This window comes from Trichosurus vulpecula, chromosome 9, assembly GCF_011100635.1.
Source record: "Trichosurus vulpecula isolate mTriVul1 chromosome 9, mTriVul1.pri, whole genome shotgun sequence".
Lineage (NCBI taxonomy): Eukaryota > Metazoa > Chordata > Mammalia > Diprotodontia > Phalangeridae > Trichosurus > Trichosurus vulpecula.
The window spans coordinates 115,515,535-115,536,007 of record NC_050581.1 but is presented as its reverse complement, the minus strand read 5'-3'; the positions used below and the strand labels follow the sequence as shown (position 1 = coordinate 115,536,007).

The 20,473-nt window shown below is 42.2% G+C and overlaps 1 protein-coding gene and 1 pseudogene across 1 annotated transcript in view; one reads left to right on the top strand and one right to left on the bottom strand.

The window, feature by feature from the left end:
• OBSCN (obscurin, cytoskeletal calmodulin and titin-interacting RhoGEF) overlaps positions 1–20,473 on the bottom strand; it is a 330,114-nt gene that overhangs the window by 194,197 nt on the left and 115,444 nt on the right. Inside the window, exons 40-44 of the mRNA XM_036739619.1 lie at positions 16,335–16,601; positions 14,008–14,274; positions 10,403–10,675; positions 6,516–6,782; positions 3,371–3,637 (exon numbers count right to left, since the gene is read on the bottom strand). Coding sequence (XP_036595514.1) covers positions 3,371–3,637; positions 6,516–6,782; positions 10,403–10,675; positions 14,008–14,274; positions 16,335–16,601 — 1,341 coding nt within the window. The remainder of the gene's footprint in view (positions 1–3,370; positions 3,638–6,515; positions 6,783–10,402; positions 10,676–14,007; positions 14,275–16,334; positions 16,602–20,473) is intronic.
• On the top strand, positions 467–1,068 carry LOC118831590 (annotated as a pseudogene).

The following is a 20,473-nucleotide window of genomic DNA, read 5'->3' as shown; positions in this document are numbered from 1 at the left end:
GGATCCTCCTCACCTCAGAGAGGTTGAGCTTTAACAGTTTCTTTTCTCCAGGGTGAGGGAAGGTCTAGGGTAGATGGAGGGTCCCATGTGCTGGGGCAGCTGGTAGAAAAGACCCTGAGAAGAAGAAAAGAGCACAGAAGGCAGAAAGGTAGAAATAACTATCCCTGCCCTGTAGTCTCCATGCCAAATTCTGCACAGTCACAGAAACTGCCCATCATAGAGTCATCTATGCCTCATCGCTCGTTTCGGGGATGGAGAGAGAGCCTCCAAACTACCCCAGCAGACAGTCGTCTCAAACCTTTCTAAAGGTTTTCATGGAAAGAGGCTCCATGTATTTCCAGCAAGTCGTTGGAAGTTGTTGCTGCTGTTGTTGTGTTGGCTTCAGTGATGGAGAGGGAGGCTCAGAGATGGCATCTGTGGAGCAGCTGCCCAGGAGCCTCAACTGAGTCATGATTAAACTAAGATGATGTCATTCATTTTTGAGTGGCTCTATAATGGCTTCAGCAGTGTTCTGTCATTTTTAGGACTATTCAAAAAATCCGGAAAACTTGTCTTCTTGGGTTTGGACAATGCAGGGAGGAAAAAATCCTTTTGCATATGCTCAGAGATGATGGATTGGGCCAACAAGTCTCAACACTACATCCAACATCTGAAGAGCTGACGATTACAGGTATGATTTCTTCAACTATGATCTTGGTGGACACAAGGCAGCGAATCAGTTTTGGAAAAAAAACTACCAGCAATTAATGAGACTGGTTTTTTGGTGGACTGTGTAGATCACCCTCACCTCATGGAATTCAAAGTTGAACTCACTGCACTAATGACACATGAAACAATACTCAGTGTGCCAATCCAATGCAATCAGTCAGCCAGTCAACAAGCATTTATTAAGCCTCTATAAGGTGGCAGGGACTGTATTAAGTAAAGAAAGATTCCAGAGATATTTGGGTCTTATAGACAGACCACAGGAAAGGGAAATGTGCCACTTAGGAAGTATTCATGTGCAGTACAGTCAAGAGGCAGAGATCTGGCAAAACTTTCCACTGACTATCTCAGTACATTGATTGATATTTGGACAGTGTTTTGTTTCTTTGTTTTTTTTTTTTTAAGAGGCTCCACAACTCCCCTAGGTGATTTTTTCTAGTGATGAATTCTGTGGAGGACGAAGAAGTTCATGCTGGTGTCTAAGTGAATTTCATCTTGCTATAACGTAAGCTTGTCTCTTCTTACCCGGTTCTCAGTGGAAATGAAAGATAACTTGCTTGGGGCCTCCACATATGACTTTTTGCAGTAACCCAGATTACTGCTGCGTCCTCTGCCAGCAGCTACTGCCAAATGTAATTCTGTTTCACTTGCAAACACCCCTTTAATTATTAATTATCTGTTTTATTGAATGAGGTGCCACTTACTATAATTGTCTATCAGGCATTCACATCTAGAGTCCAAGAATGCTGGCTGGGAAGGGAATTTTCCCCTGCAGCTGTGTTCATGATATCCGCAGCTAGAAGTGGTTCTCCCTCCTCAAATTCATCAGAGCTTTGCCTGGTCCTCTCCTTTGCACTCATTCCTTTGTGTACCAAGGGCATTTATATAGATGTCCTTCCCCTCCTTAGATTCTGGGCTCCTTGAGAACATGGCCTGAGTCATAGAGGTCTTCGTATTGAAATGTCAAGCATGGCACCCCACATAGAGCAAGTATTTAGAAAATGTTTGTAGAATTAAATTGAATTAGCTGCCAACCTCCTATCAATTTTTGTTTTCTTAGAGTTATAAGGCATCTTAGACATTACCTGATTCAACCTTTGTCCCTAATAATGAATGATAATAATAATGATGATGATGATTATAACAACAAAACAGTAATAATTATAATAATTAGCATTCTTATAGCATCTTAAGGCTTACAAAGTGCTTTATATATGTTATTCTCATAACATCTCATATATATGTTGTTTCTTTATGTAGGTTATCTCATTTGATCATCACAGCAGCTCTGTAAGATAGCACTAAGTCAGACAGAGGTTAAAGACTTGTTCAGGGTCACAGAGCTAGTCAAGTGTCTGAGGCAGGATTTGAATTGAGATCTTCCTGACCCTAAGTACACCACTCTATCCACTGTGCCTCAATGCAAAAACCCTTATCCCCACGCCGGCATGTGATACATGGTCCAGGAGACTCCCCGTCCCCCATAAGGCTTCCATGTGATCTTGGGTAAATCCTTTAACTCAACTCTCCTTATCTATACAATGAGGGGCTTGGATTAAATGATCTTTGAGGTTCCTCTTGTTTTAAAATGATGCTTCTATTGATACAGACTATTTCGTAGTGGAATAGTTCTGTTAGAAAATCATCCCTCCCAAGAGTTTGTGTTCAACCCTCCAGATCAACACAGAACAGATCTGCTCTCTTTTCCATGACAGCCTTCCCAGATATTTGAAGACATGGATCATGATCCACCCTACCCACCAAGCCTTCTGTCCAGTTCCTTGATTGAATTTTCATATGACATAATCTCCAGACCCCTCACCATCCCAGTCAACCTCCTTTGGACATGTTCTGGTTTGTCAATATCCCCTTTAAATATACTACAGAGTGTTCCCTGACTGGAGCAGAGGACAGAAAGATAATCACCTCTCATGAGCTAGACATAAGACTTCTTTCAGCTACTCATACTTTTGGCTTATACTAAGCTAACGGCTGGTGGAAAATGTCAGCTCTTCCAATATAAACTGAGAGAACCAGAGGCTCCCCAGTCACCCAGCTCCTTATTCCACAAGGGAAAGTTTCTCTCTGGACTGGCCAGAGGGTCCATAATAGCCAGTAATATTTATTTATATAGCACTTTGAAGTTTGCAAAGCACTTTACATGTGCAATCAATCACATTTGATTCTCACAACAATCCTGTGAGGTGGGTATTGCCCCCACTTAACAGACAAGGAATCTGAAGGAGGTTTAGTGACTTGCCTAAGGTCACACAACTAGGGTCTGAGGCAGGATTTAAATCCAAGTCTTACTGATTCCAAGTCCTGAATGCTTATCTATCACAGCAGCAAGCTGCCTCATTGGAGCGTTGTATATTATAGTTACTTATTTCTGTGTCACTCTTCTAGACTCATGAGAGCAGGAATAATACCTAATACAGACTTTGGATCTCCCCCAGGGCTAAGCAGAGTGTTCTGTATACAATAGGTGTCTAATAAATGGGGAGGGAGGAGAGAAAGGAAGGAGAGAGAGAGGGAGGAAGGGAGGGAGGGAGGGAGGGAGAGAGAGAGAGAGAGAGAGAGAGAGAGAGAGAGAGAGAGAGAGAGAGAGAGAGAGCCCTTGCTTTTGGATCAGCACCACCAAGGAAACTATCTGAAGAGATGTTACCCTTGACAGTCAAGGTGGCTGTGGTCTTCTGGTCCTTGAAGACACAGGAATACTCCCCACTGTCCTGAGGTTCCAGGTCTCGGATAATCAGCTCAAGAGTGGCCCCCTCCTGCCGTAGGTGATACTTGTTGCTAGGCCGGATCACCTCGGTGGCCTTGCGCCACTCCACCGGGGCAGCCACAGCAGAGAGCACACAGTGTAGGGTGGTGGCTCCTCCCTCTGAGACTTCTATAGCCTTCAGCTCCTCTTTGAAGTAGATTGGTGCAGCTGGAAGCAGAGGGAACAGTAGAGAAGGGAGACATCAGAACTGAGAAAGGAAAAACAGCTCCTAGTTCCTCCGTGCTTTGTCCACTTATTCACTGTCCCCCAAATAAGCCTTTTGTTTCCTCACCACTTTGCTTATACCAATTTTCTCATTTGGAATGACTTTCCCTGTTACTCCATGTCCACCCCTTAGGCCCCCAGGAAAGGCTGCGCAGAACAGGGTCCCTTTATTCATCATAGCTTTCGTCTTTAGCTGAGTGGATCCCTGAAATATATGCTGAACAAGCCTAGCCTATAACAAAACTCTGGGGGTCTCTAGAACTAGGATAACCTCCCCTCCCTTTGGGAAAAGCGCTCCTGAGTCTGAGGAAAAAGGGTCCAAGTCCCATGCCCAAGTTTCTAGAGAATAAGGTTAAAGAAGAAGCAGCAGAGCTAGAACGACATCCATGAAAACCTGAAAATTTCCAGCAGTTTCAAAGTTGGATATTAGGAAAAGTGGCACTTTTTTCTTAAGCCACAGCCTGTCAATTAAATAGAAATACGACAGTGAGAGGGCAGCCTTTGGGCAAGTCTCATGAGTTCAATCAGCTCACTTCCCCGCTGGCCCTTCAAATCCCAATTCCCTTTGACAAGCTGAAGTTGCAGCCCCAGTTCAGCCCACAGCAACAAAGTCCAATTCAAGGGCTCCCTAAAGACTAACAGATTCCATTACAATGTGTTGACTTTTGCATCAAATGATGTTGAGTTCAAAGATTGGCAGCTAATTAAAGTGGATAAAGTAAAAACTGTCACCTGTGATGGTAAAAACCCTGGCTCTAGCTTTACAGAATGAAGAGGAGAATGCCATTTTTTTTTTGTTTCCACATGGCATTTGTGAAGAGAAGCAAGGAAAAGACTAATTTATTCTAGCAAAGAAGACATGACTAGACTAAGAATCCCAGTGGAAAGAAGCACACACTTACAAGTTTTTACATCATCTTATTATATGGCATGAAGAACCACGTCAAAAATTGTTGCTTTCTTATGAACATTCCTTAATAAACTTATTCTTAATTTTTTTTAAAAGAAAAGAGAAAAATAAAGAAAAAGGGTTCTTGTTTCTCCGGGTCAATCCCCCAACAAGGGGTCTGGGATCTATCCAGCTGTGCTTCCCCCCCATCAGCAAGTGATGGCCCAGTGTAGGGACAAGAACACTAAAAAAAGAACAGGTCCTAGTCTTGATGCTGCCCATACTTCGCTGGGTGACCTTGGGTAAGTTATATCCCCTCTCTGAGCCTATTTCCTCATAGAGGTCTAACTAGATAATATCTGAAGGGCCTTCTAGCTAGTCTGTGAGTCTAGAAGACATAGCTGGGATCAAGCTTGTGGCAAGGATGCAGATTATGAGTCCGGCTCACAGTGAAGGGCAAGGGAAAATGAGTAACAAATGTTCTGGGTTATGGGATTGGGGAATATTCCAAAGTACTGAGGATGTCACCTAATTAAACTCATAAAATGCCATACATGGAAAAGTGAAAGAAACCAATCACAGTATTAAATGACTGGACATTCAAAGATGATGGCCCACAACAGGGAACCTTGAGTGGCTGCAGAGAAGAGGGCTGAAGCCAGTGCCTTGGGAGACACACTCATTTAGGGGACTGGGGGAAAAGGAGCTAGAAGGGAGACCAAGAAGAAATTTTCTCAGAGGTAGGATGAGAAACAGAAGAGAATGGTGCCACGGAAGGAGGGAGTATGTAGAAGCAAGAGACAGTCAACAGAGGCAAATGCAGCAGCATGGCCAGAGAATGATGACTGAAAAAAGGGCAGTTAGGAAGTGGATGATGTTAGAAAGAGTGCCCTGGCAGAGATGTAGAGATGGAGGCTAGAGTGCAAGGAGGTAGAGGAGAGAACAAGTATTTGCAAGATTTTGAGCCGGAAGGGATCTTAGGAGTCAACCATTTCAACCTCTTAATATTGCAGACTCAGAGAGGTTAAGTGACTTGCCCAGGGTCTCATGAGTAGTACATGAGAGAGGGAGGATTTGAACCCAGGACTTCTGGCTCCAAATAAATAACTAAGTAGAGAGACTGAGTACAGAAGTTGAATATGAAAGAGAAATAATAATGACAATGAGGAGGAGGATGATAGTGAGGAATGTTATGGCTTTAAAGTTTGCGAAGTGCCATAAATAGAAGGTGTCTCAAAAATCTTAGAGCAGATTTTAGCTAGCTTTTGAGACAGCCTGTTCATCATCTCATTCAATCTCCACACACCGTCCTGAGGGGTCGGTGCTTTTATTATACACATTTTACAAGACAGAAAACAGAGGATGAGGAGAGTTAGGGTTGACTCACCCACAGTTACAAAGCAAAAGATGAGTTTATAACTTGAGGGAAGTAGCAGGGCCACAAGTAGGTTTTCCGAAGCTAGGAGAGACCTGACCCTGCTTGTAGGCAGAGGAGACTTAGGCAGGGAGGGACCAAAGATGAAAGAATTAAGAGATGACAGATGGAGGGAGATCATAGGTTCAAGGGACTGAAAGCCACATGGAACTGTGGAGATTCTCAGGTGCAGCCCTTTCACTTCATAGAAACTGAGGCCCACAAAGGTCAAGTGACTTAACCTTTACATGCAAGTCCACAAAGGGATGAATAGCAGAGCTGGGATTTATAGGCAGATCTTTAGACTCAAACATCCTGTTTTTCTACATAATGACTTGATCTATGTCATTGATTAAAGGCAGTATGGATAACAGAGAGATGTTATTTATAAGTGACTGGAGTCTTTGGGCCAGAGGAAGTGACTATCTACCTTCTAACTGAGGCCTTGATGAATAGACTGGTCAGTCTACAGGGTCCACCCTTTCCCCAGTGCCCTGATGGCCCCATGGGAACCTCACCTTCGATCCTGACAATAGAGCTGGTCCGGGCCTTGCCAAATTCACACACGTAGCGCCCACCATCTTGTTCTCTGGCACCGGTAATAACCAGCCGGGCTTCACAGCCTTCACGGCTGATTTGGCACTTGGCTGAGGGCCGTAGGGCCTTGCCATCCTTGGTCCAGCGCACTGGGCTGTCTGGGATTGTAGTCTCACAGCAGAGGGTCAGAGTCTCCCCTGTGGTAACTGTAGCATCAGTAAGCTCCCGGGAAAATTCAAAGGGTTTCTCTGTGAAGACAAGGGAGGAACTATCTTATAATAACTGGACCACATATGGCCTGTGATCCTCAGCAAGGTCATAGAATTGAAGAGATAGAGCTAATCCTACCTCAACCCCTTAGTCCCTGGATGGCCTTGAGAAAGTCCCCATCTATTTCTGTGCCTAGGTTTCCTTATGTGCAGATCATCCCACAAGGTTAGTGTGACAATAGAATGAAACTGTTGGGAGAAGCGTCTGTGGAGAACACCTTAGAACAGTGCTATTGAGGTCAACACACATAAATTCAGTCTCTGTCTGAACTACTTAGCTCCACATGCTAAAAAAAAAACCCTCAGCTTCCAAAATTCACCCAGGTCCTAGATTAAACCCTAACCCAGATCATAGACCTCGAGAGCTTCGGCCCTGCTTACAGACTAATGGCACACTGAGCCCCGTCCATACACCTCGAGGAGGTCATTGTCGCTGTTTAGTTGTTTCAGTGGTGTCTGACTCTTTGTGACCCCGTTCGGGGTTTTCTTAGCAAAGATACTGGAGTGGTTGGCCATTTCCTTCTCCTTGGGCAGAGCTTGTCCTTCGTTGGGGTGGGAGTGGTACAGAGCACATCCCAGCTTACTCTCTTTCACTCCTCGAGGTCAAATCAAGTTAAAATGAACATTCAAGGTCGTCTTGTAGAAATGACCAAAAGTTTGTCTCTTTATATTTCCCCTCTGGTGGGGGTAGGGAGGTAAGTCATTTGTGAACTGACTGTAAACACTGTAACACCTCCACCAACGTCATCTTTGGGAAGAAAGCATTCCACAAAAGGGAATCTTCCAGATAATTTTATTTTTATTTTAACCATTGGGTTGGAAATTTTCCCCAAAAGGGCCTTATGCCTTATCTTATGCAGAGAGCATAATTTGCTATCATCCTCGTTATTATTCTAACTTAGACTTTTCTTAATTAGATGTAGTCACAATTGTGAAAAAGACCCCCTTAGGGCCCACTGAGTCAATTCATCAAAGGCTTGTTAAATGACTTCCATATCCAAGAGGGGCACATAGACCTAAATAAGACAGTACCTAGCCTGAAGGAGTTTTTACATTCTACAGACTACAGATCCATAGATAAAGAAATATAAGATAATTTGATGAAGGAGAGAGCATGAACAATTGGAGGGATCAGGAAAGACTCTCTCACACCAGCTAGCATTTATATAGCACTTTAAGGTTTGTAACTCTATATTTTTATCCTCACAACAAACGTGGGAGGTAGGTCCTATCATTAACTCCATTTTGCAGATGAGGAAACTGAGGCTAGGAAAGATGAAAGTGACTTGCCCAGTATCACGCAGCTAATAAATGCCTACAGCAGGATTTAAACTCAAGTCTTCCTGACTCCACATCCAGATCTTTTTCATCTTTTGTCTTGTTCTTCCATTTTCATCCTTAAATGTCTTTGGCTCCTAAGGTTTATCTCTCCACTAATTTTTATTGCTTTATGAAGTAACATTGTTCACAATCTTTCTTCATAAGATTTCATAAACAAGTTTTTATTCTAAACTAGCATTGCCATTAGCCACTCTATCTCTACTTAGCAAATAAATCAAGTTTTTGCCATGATTAAGTTGGTTTTTAAGTTCCTTTATTATGAAAATTGACATATCCATTAAACTTCTGTGTGAACTTCTACAATTGGTGTCAGTATCCTTTCCTTCATCCATTTCTCATTTTCAACATCAGTGATGTGCCTAAATGGGTCAAGCTGGAGTTGTTTAAATCACACGCGATGTCTTTTTCTCATTTTGTATTAATTTTCATCTTTGCTTTAACTTACTATACAGAGACAGTTCAAAAATGGCTCCTCCACCAGCAGTAATGTATTTCCTGTGTTTTAAAATACAATTAACTTCATTTTTATGATACTATTCAGCGCTTGTCATGTCCCAATACCTTTCATTTCTTCTGTAAGAGAAGGTATTCATGATCTACAGGTGTGAGGCTTCTGTGCAATTATTAGCCTCTCTCATTCCTTACCCCTGAATCATATTTTCCAGCACATTTTTACTGGTTCTCTTAACTCCATCCACGCTAAAGTCACCAAACATTAAAGAATATGCTAATTTAATTTGCTGATGTGTATATGCCAGTGTGGTTAATACGTCGATTAATCTATCGAGTTCTTCATAGGATTTCTCCACTTTTTCATTTTCTATAATAAATGTCAGCACAAAAACTGCAATTATTTTCAAGGTGGTCTTTTTGCAAATTCTTATCATGAGCACTGCAATACCAAATAACCAAATATCTCAGGAAATGATATTGCTTGTTGCCTTTCTACACACCATAGAACCAACTCCTCCAACTCTTTTATTTGTCTCTCCAGGGAAAATCTGTTTGCCATGCTTCCATTTCAGCTATAATTTTCTTTTGTCTTCTGCCTTTGTAATAGTGAGTATGTCAAGATTGACTTGATTCATAAGATCACAAGTCTAGAGCTGAAAAGGACCTCAGAGATCATCTACTACAGCCCCTCTCAATTAACAGATGAAACTAGGGCTAACGTTAGCTAGCATTAATTGCAAAGCATTTTATAAATATCATGTCCTTGGATCCTCAAAACCATCTTGGGAGGTAGGTGTTATTACCCCCATTTTGCACATGAGGAAATTGAGGCAAATGGTGGTTAGTAACTTGCCTATGTCACACAGCCAGAAAGTGTCTGAGGCTAGATTTGAACTCAGATCTTCCTGACTCCAGGCTCAGCTCTCTGTGCACCATGGCAATGCCTAGCTGCTTAGAGAGGTGAGGTGACTTGCCCAGATCACTACTTACACAAACAGTAAGTGGGAGAGCTAGTCTTTGATTTCAAGTCCCTTAACCCCTAATTGAGTAGACAAGCTGAGTGCCCTTTCTATGGTGCTATGTTGTGTCTTGGCACAGAGATTATTCCTCCAGCAGAGTTTCCACTCATTGGTCATAGTACATGAAGCCCACATACAGAGTACCAATAGCAAAGTTGAACTTTACAAACAGCCTAAAAACTATGTGATTCTTTACCTCCTCTGCCGCCTTTTCTGCCACTGTCACTATGCTGAAGACCATTTGGACTTCCTTAGTTTCCTTCAAGTCTCAGCTAAAACCCCACCTTCTACAAGAAGGCTTTCCCATCCCCCTCAATGATAATGCCTTCCCTTTGAGATTACCTCCAATTTAACCTCTCTATAACTTGTTTGTACATAGTTTTTTGCATGTCACCTCCTCCATTAGATTGTGAATTCCTTGAGGGCAAAGACTATTTTTGCTTAACACAGTGCCTTACACATAGCAGGTGTATAATTAATGCTTGTTGACGACTTATTTCATGGGTTCCCATGGCTAAAGAATTCATCACCAAATGGCCAGGCTATGGATGATGAGCCTCTCCATACTTAGCTAGGTTGGTCCTGAAAAAAAATCAATGTAATCTATTGCCAGGACTGGCATATTCTAGGTATAGCTAAAAAAAAGTGCCAGTCTCAGGGCAGCCTGACCCTAATATGGAGATACAGCTCAGAGCTATCTGAGGTTAGGGAAAGCAGAAATGCAGTATCCACAGTGAAGGAATGGCTCACAATAGACATTGGGGTCTGTCCCCAAGGATGACCCACCTGTGACTCTCAGGGCAGCGGACGTTCTCTGGTCACCTGCCTCAAAGTGGATTGTACCCGAGTCCTTGACGGCAAGCTGCCTCACAGTCAGCATGTGGTAGCCCCCTGGCTGCACCTCGATGTCATTGAGTTCATTCGTGTGGAGTGGGGTCTTATCCAGAAACCACTGAACAGGACTATAGTCAGCAGGTGAGATCCGGCATCGAAATGTGGCTGATGATCCCTCTGAAACTTCCACATCTTCCAGGTCCTCAGTGATGCGGATTTTTTGTCCTAAAATAATAATGATGATGATGGTAATCATTATAATAACAACAATAATACATAATTTCTATTATGTTTAAATTTTATAAAGTCACCCTCTGACATAGGTAGGAAGTATCATCCCCATTTTATAGATAAGGAAACAGTTTCAGAAAGTGAAATGAAATGGCCACCATTCTCCATCTGGGATTTGAACCTAAGTATTCAGATTCTAAGTCTAGTACTCTTTCTGCTATGCCAAAGTGGCCTGATGGGGCCATGAGCACTATTACTGGGGTCCGGGCAGTGGACAGCAGGATATGTGCAGTGAAGACTCTCCAGTCTGTGACCTTCTCTAAACAGCCTGATTCAGGCAGCATAAGCAAAAGACTTCCTGGAAGAGGTGAACCTTGAGGAGGATTCTGAGAGAGGTGTGGTCTGGAGTGCACAGATAGATACTTGTCTGCATTCTGAGCATACCCAAGAGCTGTATTTTAAGTCAAGGCCCAGAAATCAAATTTCTGTTCTTGGATACTATCCTTTCAGCCATTTTTTTCATTTATCAAATTCTCTCTTCCCTCATGAAGGCCTTCAACCAGCAGTAGTAAAGACAATTGTAACTGTGCCCCGAGGTTTTCAGAGGGTTGTTTTTTTTTTATCTGTGATTTAATAAACCTTACTAATACTACCTAGTGACAAATGATCATTCATCTCTGTGTGAATCCCTACAGGCGGGTAGCAGCTGGCCTGTAAGAATAGTGTCAGGAGCACTGAGGCCCAAAAGCAGGATTTTTTCTTTTTTCTTTTTAGGTAATACATGTACAGTCATGGTAAACACATTTCCACATTAGTCATGTTGTGAAAGAAGAATCAGAACAAAAGGGGAAAACCATGAAAAAGAAAAAAAATAAAGTGAAACTAATATGCTGCACTCTACATTCAGACTCCATAGTTCTTTCTCTGGATGTGGTTAGCATTGGGAATCTTTTGGAATTTTCTTGGATCATTGTATTGCTGAGAGGAGCTAAGTCTATCATAGTTGATCATGGCACAATGTTGCTGTTACTGTGTACAATGTTCTGGTTCTGCTCGCTTCACTCAGCATCAGTTCATGTAAGTCTTTCCAGGTTTTTCTGAAGTCCATCTGCTCAATTATGGAACAAAAGTATTCCATTACATTCGTATACCACAACTTGTTCAGCCATACCCAAATTGATGGGCATCTCCTCAATTTCTAATTCTTGGCCACCACATAAAGAGCTGCTATAAATATATTTGTACATGTGGGTCCTTTTCTCATGTTTATGATCTCTTTGGGATACAGACCTAGAAGTGGTATTGCTGGATCAAAGGGTATACACAGTTTTATAGCCCTTTGGGGTTCCAAATTGCTCTCCAGAATGGTTAGATCAGTTCACAACTCCACCAATAATGCATCAGTGTTCCAGTTTCCCCACATCTTCTCCAACATTTACCATTTTCCCAAAAGAAGGATTTTCTTTCAGCTGTGTTGAGGGTGAGAGAAGCACCAAGGAAGTAGGGCCTTCTCCAAGGTGGACAAGATGATGATAATGGAAATGAGGGAGAAGGACAAACTACTCAAAAATCCTTGGAGGTCTCTCCCAACTCTAAGAATCTATGGTTCTGCATCATCCAAATGTATATGTGTATATATGTATATTCACTGTAAATTCTCCATCTTGGAGGGGCACTGGGCACGGGGCGGAACACTGGATTTAGAGGCAGAAGGCCTGGATTCAAGTCCCAGACCTTCCATTCACTTCTTAGGGGATCTTGGACAACTTCTCTGCCCCTCCAAGCCCCAGTTTTTTCATCTGCAAAGTGGAGTTGGACAAGGTGATGTCTCAGGTCCCTTCTACTTCTAAGTCCTGTGACAACTGAGGTCACTGTTCCCAACTGTAATATCTAAGGGGATGCGCTGCTTTGTAATTTTGTGTGTACATGCACATATATATGTATATATGCACATATATGTGCATATATACATGGGGGCATGTGTAAGTGTGTGCATATGAGCCTATATCAAGACCCATGGCTTCAGATGCCTATACATGTGTGTATGTGTACATGTGTATCACATATTGTTATAGTAATTAAGGTGGGACTTTTTGCTGTTCTTCTCTTAAGTGCCTTTAATGATTCTGGCCTTTGTTTGAATGGGGCAGATAAAGTGGGATCTTGTCTTGGAAAGTTTCTCAGCACTAAGACAATCAGGGGTCATTGACTTGTATATGGTGGTACTAGGGATTAACTTTCCCACACCCTAAATGGGATTTTTCACTGTTATTTGAGTGCTTCTCAGCACTGAGGTAATCAAGTACCCCAGGGCCCTGACGTGGGTATATAAGATCCAAGCTTGGCGTTTGACTTTTGGGGCACACTCATGAAAGGTGTGTTGAGACTCTGCGCAAGCCGTAACTGCCCCCCGGCTTTGTAACCCAGATAGATGTTGGTTTGTATTTGGACTGTTTATAATGTATGTTTGTAATTTATTTGTATTTGCCTTGAAGTTCAGGGAGCTGATCTTTTCTCCCTGAACTAAATGAATGATATATGCATGTTTAATTAAACTAAGATTGTTAACCCCTTACAGTTACTTTCCTTAGTAAAGCAGATCAAAAGAACCTGTGCTGGTGCTGAATTGTTGCTACACATATGTAAACACACAAAAATATATGTGTATGTGAATGGGAGATTATAAAAAGCTCCATGGTCTATCCAGATTCCTATATGTGGGTGTATATATATATATACACCCACATATACATATGTATACATGTATATGCATATATCCTTGACTTCCATTATTGTCAGATATATGTGTACATATATCCCTGACTCCCATTATTTATATATACATACATACACACGTGTGTTATGTGCATGTGTATGTATGTGTGTCTGTGCATACATACACATACCTACATGAATAAACACACATATCTTATAATCAATGAGCCTTATGGCCCCAGATGTCTACATGTATGCATGCTTGTATGTAGGCATATGTATCTATACACATATTCACATACATGTAAGTGCACATACAAGTGTGTGCCTATAACAAGACCCATGGCCTCAGATACCTGTATGTATATGTATACACACACGTATGTTTATTGTATATGCATATATATATACATGTGTATGTATGTGCGTGTGCACATGCATGCGTGTGTGTGTGTGTGTGTGTGTGTGTGTGTGTGTGTGTGTGTATGACATAGTAAAGCCCAGGGCACAATGGGGGGAGGCCCAGGATTTCCCTGAATCTGTTCTGGAAAATAGGCTATCTCTTAAAGGGCCTCTGGGCAACGAGTAGCATGTTTCTCTACAGTTCTCACCTTGTACCACAAGCTGAGCCTGGGACTGGGCATCCCCAATGTCACAGGTATAGGTGTCACTGTCTCCTTTCTCCAGGGTGGAGATGGTGAGTTTCAGGGCTGTGCCTGCCTGGCTGAGCGCATGCTTCTTCGTGGCCCGGAGCTCTGTGATACCCTTCCGCCATGTCACAGCTGCTGCTGGCTTCTCTGTCTCACACTCAAATACCGCCGTGCCCTTCTCCTCACCCTTCACATCTGTCAGCTCCTTGGTGAAGCAATTGGGCTTTTCTGAAAAATGAGGACAAGATGAAACACTAAGAAGACTCGACTCCATTTTTCTCCCCTTACTCACTCCCCAATCTTTTTGTACACACCAGTACCCAGGAAGGGGATCTCAAAGACTAATTCAGTCAAAAGATCACAGGAGCTGGAAGAGACCTTGGGGATCATCTAGTCAACCCCCTCATTTTACAGGCAAGGGAATTCAGGCCCAGAAAGGTAGCAGCAAGATGATACAGTGGATAGAGCCCTGGACCTGGAGTCAAGAAGAACTGAGTTTAAATCCCACCTCAGACACTTAGATAGCTGGGGGACCCTGGGCAAGTCACTTAATGTCTCTGAGCCTGAGCTTCCTCATCTATAAAATAGGGATAAAAATCTTGTGCTGCCTTATAGAGTTGCATAAAAACAGTGCTTTGAACTTTAAAGCATCATGAAAATAAGAGTTGTTATTAGGGGCAGAAACTCAATAAAACAAAGCTCAAGCTGAGTCCTCTCCCTTGTGCAGCTACTCCACGCAGCCAGGCCATTACAGACAGAAAATGCTTCATGCCAGAGGCATAACCTCTATAAAGAGAAACAAGGGAAAACTAGATAGATAAAAGAAACCCAGAAACAATTTAATCCGGCAATCCAATGTTTGATAAGCCCATAAACTACTAGGGAGGCTGGAAGAAAGGGTTCCCATTCTAGAAGAATGTCATAGGAAGTATCCCCAAAATTACTAAACTCTGCACACCCTTTGACCCAGACATCCTCCAAAGAGAGCAGAGAAAGACTCCTAAGTACGAAAATATTTACGGCAGCTCTTTTTTTGTAGTGGAAAAGTACTGGAAACTAAAGGGTGTCCATCATTTGGAGAATGGCTGAGCAAATTATAGTATATGACTATAATGGAATAGTGTTGTGCCATAAGAAATGACTAAGAGTTCAGAAAAAACCTGGGAAGATTTTTATGAACTGATCAGTAGTGATATAAACAGAACTAGGAGAACCATTTATACAATAATGATACCACCGTGAAAACAGTCAACTTTGAATGACTTAAACACTCTGGTTGGTACAATGACCAACAGGGAGTCCCCAGGACCAGAGATGAAGCATGCTACCTACCTCCTGACAGAGAGATGATGGACTCAAAGTTCAGAACGAGACATTTTTGGATATGGCCAATGCAGGAATCTGTTTTGCTTGAGTATGCATATTGATTACAAGGATTTTGTGTTTCTTTGGGGGAAGTAGATGTGGGAGGGAGGAAAAATACATTGTTTCTTCTCATGCGATCTTTCATATTTAGGTTGCATATCCTTCCTCTTGGTAAAGAGGATTATCTGCATCACTGTTAGACTCAGTTGCTATGTCAGCTGGTTTTATATAACTGTCTTTTAAAAAAAAAATCTTCTGAATTTAATGAATACTCCCCCAAATTTCCATGTGCTAAGTAGAATAGGCAAAAGGATGATAGGTAAAAATGCAAATCCCTAGTAAGTACAGCTTGCTTTTTAGTATATATATATATATATATATATATATATATATATACATACATACACATATATATAATAAAATGACATGTTACTTTCAAAGCTGTCCACTGAACTTCCTTCAGTTTTCTTCTGAGCACTGAAAAAGTTTCAGTGACAATCTTTTCATTCTTTCTTTTGTATATGTGTAACCCTATCACTAGCTCTTCTCTCTCATTTCCCCTCCCAATTAAAAAAAAAAAACAACCATGCTGGAGCAAATAACCAGAGTGGAGCAAAACTGTGTTGTTTTTTGTTTGTACAAAGGAAAGTCCTTAGAGTGAGGAAGCAGGGGCAGGTGGAGTATGTCAGATTTCAGGGTCAAAACAAAAGGGATCAGTAAAATGTTATTTTTATTATTTTTTTTTGAAAGGCAATCAGAGTTAAGTGACTTGCCTAGAGTCACACAGCTAGTATGTGTCAAGTGTCTGAGGCCGAATTCAAACTCAGATCCTCCTGATTCCAGGGTCTATGCTCACCTAGCTGCCCCTAAAATGTTATTTTTAAAGAGAGAGGCAAAAACATCCAACAATCTTGAGTACATACCTTCCACCCGGAGGGTGGCTTTACTCTTCGAGGCCTCAGTCTCACATGTGTACTCGCCAGTGTCCTTGAGGGAGGCTGCACGGATGACAAGAACGGCCTGGGAGCCCTCACAGCGCAGGTCATATCTGGGACCTTTTCTGATTGCTTTGCCATCCTTTGACCACCTCACAGTGGCACCTGCCTTGGAGAGCTCACAGCTTAAGGTCACATCCTCCCCAGCTGGTGCCCTCTGGTCCTCCAGGGGCTTGGTTATGGATGCTGGCTTCTCTGCAGGAGATGGGGTTGGGGTGTGGGAAGGAAGAACAGCAGAAACCAGATGTGAGACTGAGCCATGGTCTTTCTGTTGTGTGTAGCTTCCTCTCTATTCGGAGAAGATGGGGGGGGGGGAAGGGTGGCCTTTGACTTACCTAAGCTTAGATACACCTAACCATGTCACCCTACCTCCAAATCCTATCATAGCTCCTTACTGCCTAGAAGATTAAATGTCGATTCATTATCATTTAAGGCCCTCAAGAATCTGGTTCCAACCTACCTTTCTAGACTTACTGCACATTATTTCTTTTCATGTACTGCAGATGCTGGGTAAACTAGATGACTAGCCATTCCTCAGTCTCATCTTATCTGCTCCAGCATCTATGAATTTACCCAGGCTGATTCTTCCACCTGCAGCATACTTTCTTCCCCTCTCTTCCTGTTGGATTCCTTCCCTTTCTTCAAGGCTCAGTTCATAGGCCATATCTATCAGGAATCCTTCGCTTATCCTCCCAGCTGAAGGTAATCTCTCCCCAAATTCTCCTAGAGTATATTGTTTGGATTTCTCCTCTGCTACTTTGTAATATAAACATACATGCATACATATCATATATTATGTATGCACATTCACATAGGTATACATACATGGGCATATACACACATAGATGGGTACCCACGTGTAGATACATAAATATATCTATACACATTTCTGTATATACATGTCTAGGTGAGTGTATGTATATACATGGTTATATATCTGCAATATGTATGCCTCTGTGTATATATAATACATAATATTAGAACTCAGTTCTGTGGTTATAAATATGTGTATCTATGTAAAGATACATATATGTATTAATATAGGTATATGTATCAATGCATGTAACTATGTATCTCTACATAGAGATACATATTTATAACCACAGAACTGAGTGAATAGAGTCCTACAGGGAGTAGGAGCCTATTAAGTGTTTGTTGAATTGAATTAAATAAATCATGCCTGTGCTTGCTGAGGTGTAACAAGTACGGACAGGTAGGCTGAGAGCTCTCTGCCTTCACCCATCACTTAGTGGGGGATGAAGGGAATTCTCTAAGCTGATGAGTCAGGACCTTCTTCCCTTGCTTGGCAATGAGTCGTCCACCATGTCATATTCCACTAGTCATTCAGAGTACAAGAAACCACCTGACTCCAATATGAAGAATCTCAAGGTACGGTCTGGGATGTACCCTAGTTATAGAATTCAGCTTTTCTCTGACCCAGATCGGAGGTTAGAACACAGAATCCAGATTGACAGATCTCAAAGATCAAGCAATCCAACCTCCTCAAATAACACATGAGGAATGAGAAGCCCAGTGAGAAGTGACTGCCCAAGATCACACAATTAGTTCAAGAACTGGGACTAGAACCCAGGACTCCTGATTCTTAGTAAAGTTCTTTGTCTTGCCTGGATTCCCAAGAAGTGGGGTCTTTTTTTCTTTCTCCACTTTGCTTCTGCCCCTAGGCCAGCTAGACCCTTCCAGCTCAGCTCCTTTGGAGCCTATTATGATTCATTTCTAAGTATAGCCTCCAGGTTCAGGCCAAATCTGCCCTCTGGGAAGTTCCTTGAAACCCAGAGAAGATGCTTTTCCTTTGCGGGCACCAAGCAGGAGACTCTCTTTCCTTAGCTCCCAAACTGTATCCTCCAACTCCTGCCTTAACTAACCAAACATTGGTTATTATCTGTCTCTGAGACTCTTGCCCTTGAATCACTGAGAGGTTGCCATGGTTTCCCCCTCTCATTCATCATCTTATCCCAAAATCAAAAAGAATGACACAACCTCAAAGCTGGAAGTGATCTGAGGAGCTATTTAGGCCAAGCTCTACCTGAAAAGGGTCACTATTTCATCTCAAGCAAGTAGTCACTCCAACCTCTCTCAAAATAGTCAAACAGACCCATGATTTCTTAGGTGTGGGTATTCCACCCAACAAAGCAGATCACAGTCTAGCCACACCTGACCATCTTGTTCAGCTTTTCCCTATGTCCTCCCAAGAGTTTAACACATAAAGTCCACCCAACATACTGGAGGCCTTCCCTTCTTTTTCTGGACCTGGCCTGAGGATACCTCTTGTCAAAATTACGTGATAGAAAGTGGTGAACGCAACATGAAATGTGCAGGAAGAAGGAGGATAAATCTGAGCAGGAACATCAGCATCTGGTAGAACCAAGGTCCCTGACATTTAAGCCAACCAAAGAGCCCTGAGGCATCTCAGGTGGGCTGGGGGCAACCATGAGGACTTCAGGATACCAGATAGAGGGGCTAGCTGTGACTTAGCTCCCTGTTCTGACTAAGATCCTTAAGTAGTTCATGTTCATCAAGTCTGGAAATTCATAGGATCGGACAATAGAATTTAGAATTGGATAGGACCTTAGCCCAACCCCTTTGTTTACTGAAGAGGTAATTGTGACCCAGGAAGGGCCAAGGAATTCCCAAGAAATCAGATTAGGCCTATGTTAACACTTCCATTTTCAACCTGGTGGCTTACCTTCTAATTAGGTTTACTTTCTAATTAGGGGATTAGCACACTGTTTTCTTTAAAGAACAAAATCAAGGGCATAAACACAAACACAATTCACTGCTTTTAGGAAAACCACTCTGATGTGCTAATGGACAAACCAGGTGATCAAGAGCAAAAGTGTTAATAAACACCACTCCAGGGAGCTCAGAGAAAACCATTCATCTACACTCCCACCCCTTCATTCACTGATATAGGTGCTGTCTGACAAGCAGCCTTGGCACAGACACAGGGGATGAAGCTAAACTCATCACTAGGCCCTGGGCAGCTTGCTATTTGTTGGGTTTGATGGGGGAACGGTGGTCTATGCAGCCCAAGCAGGGTGAAGCCCAGGAGTGGCAGGAGCAATGAACTGAGAGTCAGGACTTAGATGAAACGTGGCAGAGTAAAGCAAACAGAACAAGAAGCCTTTTCCAACCCTCTCAATTCTAGTGTCTTCCCTCTGTTAATTATTTCCTATTTATCCTGTATATAGTTTGTTTATATTTATTTGTTATTTTCCTCATTAGATTTTGTAAGCTCCTTGAGGGCAGGGCCTGTCTTTTGCCTCTTTTTATATCCCCAGTGCTTTGCACAGCACCTGGCACATAGTAGGCACTTAATAAACTTTTATTGATTGATTTGAATCAGAAAAACAACCTACCCAGTGACTACAACAGAAATGGCAAAGACAGTAAAATAAAGAAAAAACTGAACTCTGTGTAATATTAATGGCCCCAAAGAAGTGATAAAGTCAATCTCTCTTCTTTGCCAAAGTTCAGGACTAGGGATGTGGAGCCCCATGTGTACTGTTGATGTAGTGGTTAGTTTTGTTATTTTTCTCTTTAATTTTTTATTCATTTTTATGAAGGATAGCTACTTGCTTGGGTAGGGGAGGGACATATTCAGAAGTGAAGATGCTATAAAAATAAGAGACCAATATAATTTAAAATGAAAGAAAAAATAATTTAGAGCCATAACAAGAAAGACTAATGATAATGTAGAGGGAATCATCACAATAGACCTTTCATATTTAGTTCCTTTAAAGCCTCTTGTGACTCATTTCTATGTATAACTCCCAGGTTTGGGCCAAATCTCTCTGGCAGCTAGGTTGGTGCAGTTGATAGAACTCCAGGCCTGGAGTCAGGAAGATCTGGGTTCAAATTGGCTTCAGACATTTACTAGCTGTGGGACCCTGGGCAAGTCACTAAGCCCTGTTTGACTCAATTTCCTTATCTGTAAAATGAGCTGGAGAGGGAAATGGCAAATCACTCCAGTTTCTTTGCCAAGAAAATTACAAAGGGGATTACAAAGAGTCAGACATAGCTGAAATGACTGAGCATCATCAGGCCAA